This window comes from Ptychodera flava, chromosome 20, assembly GCF_041260155.1.
Source record: "Ptychodera flava strain L36383 chromosome 20, AS_Pfla_20210202, whole genome shotgun sequence".
In the NCBI taxonomy this organism is placed as follows: domain Eukaryota; kingdom Metazoa; phylum Hemichordata; class Enteropneusta; family Ptychoderidae; genus Ptychodera; species Ptychodera flava.
Window position 1 is genome coordinate 7,785,791 of NC_091947.1, and position 10,529 is coordinate 7,796,319.

Here is a 10,529-nt window from a genome sequence, read left to right on the forward strand (position 1 = left end):
GGCAATAATAAAAGCTATAATGCCAAAACTCTAGTCATGTCATCACATGTGAAGTGTCATCTGTCTGGCCTGAGTACTTTACCAAGTACAGGGGCATGTTTTTCTTCATCCTAAGTTGCATTGAACATTGTATAATAAGTCTTGGTAAACTGATATAATGACCTGTCTGCATAGGACAAGTAAAAAGAAGAAAATACATTGTGACATTTTGACCTCCTTATCTCTGTTTCTGTCTCTCACAGATCTCTCCCTCCCTCCCTCCTCCTCTATCCCTCTTTATTGTAGGCTCAGTTAAGACCCTCGTATCCTCTTCTTTTTCTTTCACTTTCCTCAAATCATTCCCACTGCAGAGATTTTGTATCACAGATGTTTAGTAGTAAATGTTACCTAGCTGTTAACTGCCTTCTTCCAGTATATACCAAGTCCATGTTGAAGCAGTCAAATGTTACTGCAATGCCTATTTTGCCTGTGTATCCAAACCATTGCAAAGTACACAGTCTCGTCACTGGCCTTTGTCATGTCTTTTTCAATAAAATGCAACCCCATGGTGTACATTACATTATCATGTTTCTTGTAACTTTCAACAGGGTGGCATTGCATTTGTAACCATTAAAGGAGCCATGAAAATATACTACAAACAACAGCAGTATCTTCGTCAAGTCCATCGAAAGATACAAGACTTCCCAGAAGAAGAGCAGGCCACCCAGGCTACTGGAACACAGACTTCATAGAGACAAGATACTATCACTTGTAATGAAATTAGAATCAATGGAATACATTTATGCCGTTTTGTTACTGTTTCAGTTTTGTCTTATTTCAGTCTGTGACACGTGTATGCAACATTTTTTCAAGGAAAGCATACACAGGGAGCACTCACGCACAAAAGAAACAAAGGTGTAAATTTATTGGAGGCAGTAGAGTTCATGATTCGTGAACATGTGAAACAAGCACTTGATTGATTGCGGAATTTAAAACAAATAGTTGAATGAGTTCTGAAGTAAGTACACCGTCATGGCAGTGAATTTTTAACTGCTGGGCAGGATACTAATTACTGGAAAGTTTTGCCAAAGATTGAGTTTTTGTATTATTTTCATCATTCTGAAGAGTTTAAATTTTTGAACGAGTTGGGGTAACTAACCACTCTCAAGTAACATCCTTCTGCATGCAATACACTACTAATTCAGTAATTTCTTGATTGGATTCAAATTCACAACCTACTCACCGTGGAAAGATGTCAGCAATCAAAACCGCTCAGCTACATCCCTGACCTGTGAGTAGATACTAGCTCTTAATCACAGTTCAAGACTGTAAAAGTCAGTACTGTCATGTCATGACATGCGAAAAGTCGATAGAGTTACATCAAGTTAAGATTAAGTCATCGTAACTCTTCAAGCACTCAAGAAACTTACTTTTATGAATAATGATGTGAATTACTAATTTTTGCTGTTAAATTGTATTTCACTGAGCTACAAATTTTAATTGCATTACAATCATTCCAATATTTGTGTGTGCATGAATTTGTGTTGCAGGATATTGCTGCACTGGTCAGCATTGGTCTATATAATCGTATCTTGAACAAATAATATAGCCAAAGACTCTTTCAAATGTCTGCCCAAGATCACTTGTGTTTAAACTGTTTTTCCCAAACACCACTCACACTATTTTTCTATGTAGCATATTTGCTGACATGCATTCAATTTCAGGGTAGGACTGCAGTCATATTTCTTAGGCCACCAGTTCCTGTAAATTGCATTTTTCCCTGTAAAACTATTAATTTCTTAAAATTTAATGTATGACATTCTACATTTCTTAATATCCTGAAGCATTATATCACCAGGTAAAATTCTTCAAAAGTGTCATGACCTTGTTAATGTACCCTGGAAACAAATTTTCTTAATGAAGTCAGTATTTCTGTGAGTTAAACATGTTTACAAAAATTATCAGCAATCCTCTTGGTAGATTAACAGAATGAAAAACATGTAACAACATCGTTTTTGCAACTGTCTTACTTGGAACACAGTTCCTTGACATACTGAGTTTAAAATTTTTAACAAGACAGTATAAAGCATAAACATGCAATGAACAGTTACAAGGCCATGACATGATCCTGTGGTGTGAATGAGATAGACACATTCTGTAATTCCACATCACACTGGTAATCTCTCATGGTGAATATAATATATGAAGATATAAAACCTCTTCTCACCAAAAAAGTCATTATAAGATATCAATTCTGTTTGGAGTGACCAAAATACATGTCATGTGACTTTGCTCTAGCCAATCAGAAGATCTGAATAACAAATGATACCATGGTATACTCATTTCAAGTATTTTCAACATTAGAAGGACTATTGCAGGCAATCATCTGAGTTTCCTTGTATGTAGAGCTTGTAGGGTTTCTCTAATGAAATCAATTCAGGCAATTTCTGCTCGGGGTCAGAAAACAAAAATATCTTAGCTTCTGATTCCAAACCCTGTCAAGTAAAGGCTGCTACACATGGTATCTCTTTCCATTTCCAATGAATGAAGAAGTGCAGTGACGATGCCACTGTCTTGGTGTTTGTTATTCAGGCCAGTTGTCAAAAAACTAAATTTTTGACTGCTGTGCAGGTGAATGGATGTTAGAGAGGTATTCTCAGGCCATCAACCCTTTACTCACTCTCACACTTATTGTTAATGTGTACGGAAAGTACATTGGTTTAAAACTGACTAATATTTTGAACTCTATAGTCCAGTGCCATCATTTTCACCAACACACCAAGGCATCTACACCAACAAAAAGGGTAAATCAAGCAATGGCAAAATTCAGGAAATGTAAAATTGAAATGCATTTGTAAAAAGACTTCTCTAATACATTTTTAGAAGTAAGTTTTTCAAGAGTCAAATACACATCTTGATGAAATAAAACGTAATTTAACAGTTGTAAACAAGTCTTTCAGTGACTTGGCAAAAATCCTACAGTACACAGAAAATTGTCGAACAATATAAGAAACCACTGCTCACTGGGGAATGTGGTGTTCAATATTGAAGGCATTGAATCAGTTTAGGGAAAATGGTTATAAGTTTGGGCGCACTGTGAAGATGTCACACAGCAAAAATTTAGTCGTTAAACCATAATTTGCTTTCACTGTTAAGAAGTCTAGTTTTGAAGTTACCATATAGAGCTTCCATAGACTGATTAGTTGATTGCATAGAGTAATTACTTCCACATAATAAACCAATAAACACCATTCAAAGTGAGTTTTCACTACAGATTGGTCAAATTGTATACATGGAAATGAAAGTGAAATGTTTGTTTCAGTGACCTTATCCATTGTTCAATTTCCCTTTCTTTGATCTGTAACTGCAAATGAGACCGCCATGTTTGTTTTTTCACAAAGCACTGCTTTCTACGTAGAATTGCACTGATTTCTTTGAAATTGTTTGTACCATTGAAGTAGTCTTTCAAGTTGCCTTATCGTCAAAGTCAATCTGGTGAAAACACGTGCATTATCTCCATGCCAACCCGGACACAAATTTGATTTTGATTTAATTTAATTTGCAAAAGTAGGCTAGCCAAAACATTTCTGTATTATAGATGTTGTTCTGACCTTTTGCATAAACGCTGAGAGGAACAAAAATTACAAATTAGTGTAGTCTTTGATAGGCAGGTAAGTGTTATCATCCATAGTTTTGATTCATTGAATTTGACCTTGTGTACCAGATTTTAACGATTAGTTTAGTTTTTTTATGTACACTGTGTACAGCAATTATTGCACTTCTCGTATCCATAAATTTACAAAATCAAATTGAGCTTGAGTTAGAGTCAGAATATCATTATCCATTGAATTCTATGAGTCTAATTGAACAGTAAATTTATTTCATAGTTGCCTTGTGTTTATGTAGCGTCAGTATTGAATGAGTAAAAAAATCTGTTAGTGTTAGATATTTGCATATTGTTATGAAGAATTATTTTCAGCAGTGAATTTAACATTAATAGCTTCTCTGTTAGGGCTGCATTTGTCATTTATGATATTTTTTGTAACTATAAATGCTATTTACGATTTCTGTGTGTAAATTTACGGTCCACCTTTATGTCAGTCACAGTGAAATGCATCAGAAATTGAAATAAATATGCTGCAATTAATTTTTGTTGATTTCTAAAGCAAATTGTGTCGCGATGGATCTTTGATATTTTCTAAATAATAACCATTCATTCACAGAATTAGTGACATCTAGTTTCCTCATTTCGTAACGGGAGTTAAAATGGGTTGACAAAGAATTCCGTTTTCAATTTATCTATTCATCATGTGCAGTTGTCACATTTTCATATTTGCATTAACACACAGCCAGGAAGTAAGTATTTATATTAGCACACAATGAACAAACTTGATACATGAGTAAATATAACCGGAATGGAACACACCATATGTTTGTGTTGCCATAAATGAAACGCTGACATCTTGTTGACTATTTCCGCAATGCCACACCGTGCATTAATTCAGCAGATGTCACATATAATCAATTCCACCATCACCATACTGGGATGGAAAAAGCTTAAAATAGGAAGTAGAGCTTTAATGCATCCTGCATACACATATCAACAAGCGAAATTAGACACATGTCACCTGATGTGACCTTCAACAGGCAAAAAATCTCCCCAGTTAAATAATCTTTGATACATACATCATTAGTGCTGGATGGCTTAATATGCTTGTTTGTATTTGCTTTGTAATAATTATAGTGCTCAACAGTGTAGAGATATAGATAAAGTGCAGTTACCATAGGTCTACTGCAAATTGCTTGTATTTAGGGCATCTCTCACAGAACTCAAGTTATGTCTGTGTTAAAATGAGTGTAGTGGTCAAAAAGTTGTCACAAACACTGATAAATATATTCAGAATCAATATCCAGGGTTTGAAGGTTTTAAAGAAATCCTCAACAAAGGAGTTTAAATCAAAAGTGATAAGATAATTAAAGCTTTATAGATAAACATAATTTATGAGAGGATTGTATTCCCTACAAATATTATTCTCTGCTATGATTATTTTAAGGTATGAGATAAAACAGGACAGAAAGACATTTTTGCAGCCATCATTTTGATTTGCATTATGGGTAACACAATATGCAAATACTTGCACAATTCCAAAATGTAGAATGAACGTGCTTTTCACTACGTCCATGACATTTCAAACAAGTCATCGTTGATGACACAGTCCCCACTTGTTAATAGGTACTTTTATTACAGGCCCTCAGAGAGGATAGAGTCCTCTTCATTAGGTCTGTGATAAGAATACTTTTGAATAAATTCGCTTGATACATGTCTGAGTTGTAGTTCAGGACATGAAAAATGGTAATAAAATGGCCACATGGTGGCCATATTGGATCGTATCACAAAACAAATCAATGTGCATATGTATGACTTAGGTCAATGTCCTTGTACCAACTTTGATTAAAATCGGTTGAGATATGCCCGAGTTATGGCTCTGTACATTAAAAATCGTAACAAAATGGCAGCTGTGCGGCCATATTGGATTGTATCACAAAACAAATTGATGTGCATGGCTATGACATTGATCAATGTCCTTGTACCAACTTTGAAAAATCTGTTGAAACATGCCTGAGTAATGGCTCTGTACATGAAAAAATCATAATAAAATGGCCGCCTGGCGGCCATATTGGATCGTATCACAAAACAAATTTACGTGTATATGTATGATATAGGTCAATGTCCTTGTACCAACTTTGAATAAAATCAGTTGAGATATGCCTGAGTTATGGCTCTGTACATGAAAAAATCGTAACAAAATGGCCGCACGGCAGCCATATTGGATCGTATCACAAAAAAAATTAAAGTGCATATCTATGACATTGGTCAATGTCCTTGTATTAACTTTGAATAACATCAGTTGAAACATGCCTGAGTTATTGCTCTGTACATGAAAAAATCGTAATAAAATGGCCGCCTGGCAGCCATATTGGATCGTATCAGGAAACAAATCGACGTGCATCTGTATGACATATGATGTAATCCTTGTACCGAGTTTGAATGAAATCACTGCAGGCGTCTCTGAGTTATCTGCGTGAACGGACGGACGCACGGACGGACGCACACACGGACGCACGCACGCACGCACGGACATGACCAAACCTATAAGTCCCCTCGGACGATGTCCGTGGGGACTAATAACCACTGTCAAGCGAGGCAAAATTTGAATTACTGTTTTTGCCCTGAAATTATACGTATATACATCTTGTAGCAATTTATGCAAAATATACACTTCAACATCAATATTTTTCTGTGCAGATTCTAGTAAATAGCAGGATCCATTGTTATTGACTGGTGAGTTGTGGACCTGTTTATGGGGAATAAAGGTGACCTGGTTAAACAAGTAACAGAACTCACTTTCTTTACCTAATCAATTGTGCATAAGAAAGTGAAACCACAATTACATCACTCTGAACTCTTTTTGTAAATGTTTCTTATCATTTCAAGCTCAATATAGTTTTCTATATACTTTTTATACATATTGTATTTCCTTATCAGTAAAGCTGACCATTGTCAGATGCATTTATTGATTGCCATTTAAATTTTATGTAGGACGGTCTGCTTGACTTCAAGCCTAGACAGCGGTGTGAGACCTATTGTCCATTGGCTTCAAGCAAAGTTTGCAGTAGATGTACCATGTCAATACACTGTAATAGAGACATGGCAGTGAGAATGATTGTTGTGTATGATTTTGTAATTTATGTTCACATGAAATTTGTGTACGTTTATAGTTTGTTACACTAATAATCTTTGTCCAGTCACAGCCAATGTATTTTATAAGCCATTTTAATCAGGCTACAACATTTATTATCAACCAGTTTTAGTGGACTGCATGCCTGAGATACCATTGTCAGCTTCGTAAAACCATCATATTTATTCCACAACTTTGAGCAAGCTGTCTATCGTGTTCCAGTATCTTTTATATGGTTTTGACAAATTTTTCCCATCTATCCTTTACATCATTGTAAGCTTTGGGAAGATTGTCAAATCACCAACATTCTAGTGAGTTAGACCAACTTTGAAGTGGCGGGTTTGATCCATGTACCATAGACTCTGATGTAGTGTTTCAAGCCCCCTGAATACCCACCAGCCAGTCAAGACTTTGAGCATGTTGCCAAGTTAACTGTTGCCAGTCTGTATTTCTCTGTCAATGTAACCGGCATTTCTGCACAGCTTATCTCTTTACCATTGCAGTTCTGTGGAAAGGAAAAACTTTGCAACAAGTGGATTTTACCTAGGTTGTAATGAGAAGCAGAATGTTTCTCAAGATAGCTCCAGCATAAGTTTACTGTTGTCTTGATAAATAGCTTTAAAGCATGCATTGTATCCAAAACCTAGTTGTTTTGCACCATCTAAACACTTACACGGATTTTGATCACTATTGTCTTTGTTTTGAATCATCTTGTCCAAGCCATTTAATAACTTTATATTCAGCTGCAATCTGTCTGCTACATGATAATACAGTATGCAAATCACATTTTAAATTTCTTCCCATGCAGTGGCTCATAATGAGTTATTTGCATATCAAAAAGATATCCATATGCAAATCACATCTGTGCTATAATGAAAGGAACCGCTCTGCAGTACTTCCCGAAGTTTTCCTTCTCATGAAAAATTTCAGGTTTCAATAGCCTCACAAAGAAATCAGAGACAGTAGAAGCCCAGATTTCATGGCCGTTAATTGTTTCTTTCCCATCGCTGTAGTCTGTGTGTCAAATTACCATTGAGAGGTTGAACTTTTACCGTGGATTAGCTGTCACCGAGTTCAATTACTGGGCAGGATGATCCATTTGCCTAAAGCACCGGTGTCATGAGAATGTGCCCCAGGCAGACAGATAGTTTACCATGAATTTGTCAGATCTGACTTATGCCATGGGCAAGTAAAGACTGAGACTTATAGACTCTGAAGTTTTCTCTTCTTAAGTTACCCATGTTATAATTTTTTCAAGGACAGGGAAGGTCTCTTCCTGATGGAGCAGCCTTTCTCATGCATATGTATGTAATGTAAGTTAATCATACACAAACCAGAAGAAAAAAGTCAGTTATCCAATATTTGTTTTTTGTAAATATCTGCCCCAGGGGGCAAGAAATTTATTGCAGGGTTTCAAAAAATTGAAAAGGAAAGTATGTTTCACACACCACGGCCGCCATCCAAGGACTCTACCTGCACTTTATATGCTAGATTATCAAGGATACAGGTGTTTTCCAATGTCATTTCAATGTTGGCTAACTCCCATGTGACAGTGTACAGAAAATGTCGGGTCCAGACTCTGTTGCATGTCTATTTAAAGCTGCAATCAGTTCATCTCACATTACTGCTATCAAAGTCACACTCCACAAACTCTATCAAAATCACTACTCCATTGAGATATGCTTGACAAATGCTGTCACCGTCAAGTTGAGACGACACCCTTGAAAAGAGATTTATGTTCTGCCAAGATTCTGTAGGATTTGCTATAGAAATGTGGAGAGTGAATTTCAAACAAGGCATTACAGAAGCTAATTTCTGGGCCATCTATTTGCAGTGGATTCATTTTATGATACGAAAACACACTCAAGGTACTAATAATTTATTTATCCAAACTCACCGATACGTACTGAGATACAGGTATGTACTCCATGACAATTCCTAATACAAATGCACACAAATATTCATAAATCTTTTACACACATAAAGACATGCTTTACCCGTTATTGATATAGTTTAATGGTTCTGCAAATGTCAGTTGATGGAATTATTCATAATTTAGCATACTTACATATTTTAATGGAGCCATTTCTGGGAAGTACCATGCAGTGGCTAATTGAAGCGTGAGGAAGTTCTGGCACTTTGTATTTTCCAAAAATGGAAATTTCTTTTCCTTTACCAATTTTGCAATCATACATATATAAAGTTTTCAGAGGTATTTTGTTATCAATGAAAGCCTAGGTGTGCTCTTTTTGTCACTACCTATGACTTTACTGAACAAGTGATTTTTTAAAGTTTGTTATATATTTGATGTTCTTGTGAAAGGGTTCTTGCCAATGTTCTTGAGTTCTGTAATTTTAACAAGTTTTGATTATTTTGTAAATGTATAGTTTAATAAACATAATAGCAGAATAGAATGAGATGTTCAATCAATTTAGAAGCTAAATAAAATTCAAAATTTTTGAGGAAAGTGAATGTGTTAATCTCTTGTGTTTGCTTTTCCCCCAAGGCTGTCTTTTGCCCAGTTTAAGTGATGTATTCATTGCTTCGAGATAGTTTGTGTGCAATGTATGATAGTTATATAGTGTACGAGCGTGAGTGCTTCACGAACTCTACAATGTGTGGAGCAGTCGCAGTCAGAAAATGTAACAACTTAGGGAGCGTTCAGTTTTTACGGCCTGGGGGGGGCCGGCAAATCTTGTCACCGGTGTTCAAAAATATATAGACCCCCCCTGCATTTTTTGTGAAAAAAAGATGACCCCCCCCCCCCTTTGTCAGACGAAAAAAATTGATGACCCCCCCCCCCCCCCCTGAAAAAATACCAAAACCCATATGTCAAATTTACCCACATGGTTTGGATTTGAACTCCGGTACGCGGCGCTCTTTATTCGATGCCAGTGCACAAACTTCTCAGCCACATCCATTGAAACGTCTGTTAATTAGGACGACTGTAAGGCAATTTTTAACTTCATTTCCATAGACAACTCATGTCCATGGACATTGTATAAGTAAACTTTATTGGAGTGGTTCGCCAAAGGCAGCCCTCCGGTTAAGAGGGTCATGGGCCATTACGTATTAAAAGTCAACTTTATTCTAGTGGGCCACCAAAGGTGGCACGCCGGTAAAGAGGGTCGATCATGGCTATTGCATAAAGTAGACTTTACTGGACAGGGCCGCTGAAGGTGCGCGGCCATTACCATTATTCAGTGCGTGACCCAGGGTCCCTCAAAAATGTTTCTAATACAAGCCGCGGCTTCAATTGGGAATTTTACGGTAAGATTGCCGTGGCGTATAACATAAAGTCAATTTATTGTATGGGGCCGCCGTAGGCGGCCTGCCGGTAATAGGGTCGTCAATCGTGGCCATTGCATGATGTAAATCTAATTGGAGTGGGCCGCCAAAGGCGTCTGCCCGTTAAGGGTCATGGGTAATACATAATGTACCGGTATATTTATTGTAGTGGGCCACCGAAGGCGGCCCGCCGGTAAAGAGGGTCGATCATGGCCATGCATAAAGTGAACTTAATTGTTGGTATTATGTTTTGAAAATGTGGTGACCCCCCCTTTCCTACCAGTGAAAAAGCGATGACCCCCCCCCCCCCCTTTGCGGATTCCAAAATTATGATGACCCCCCCCCCTGGATTTTGCCGGCCCCCCCCCCCCCGGCCGTAAAAACTGAACGGTACCTTAGTCCGGTTATTGAACTGCTCTTTTTGAGAGTGGGGATTTAGCCTAGCGGTTCTGTCTATTGCCTCTTCGCTAGGCGACTGGCTGCCGTATGTTGTGAGTTCGAACTCGATTGAAAACTAGCCTT

The 10,529-nt window shown here is 37.2% G+C and overlaps 1 protein-coding gene across 1 annotated transcript in view; it reads left to right on the forward strand.

Annotated features, from left to right (window-relative positions):
- LOC139119900 (E3 ubiquitin-protein ligase MARCHF5-like) overlaps positions 1–9,191 on the forward strand; it is a 97,572-nt gene extending 88,381 nt beyond the window's left edge. The window contains exon 4 of the mRNA XM_070683852.1: positions 588–9,191. Within this exon, the coding sequence (XP_070539953.1) occupies positions 588–731 (144 nt within the window). The 3' untranslated portion in view covers positions 732–9,191. The remainder of the gene's footprint in view (positions 1–587) is intronic.
- The last annotated feature ends 1,338 nt before the right edge of the window (positions 9,192–10,529 follow it).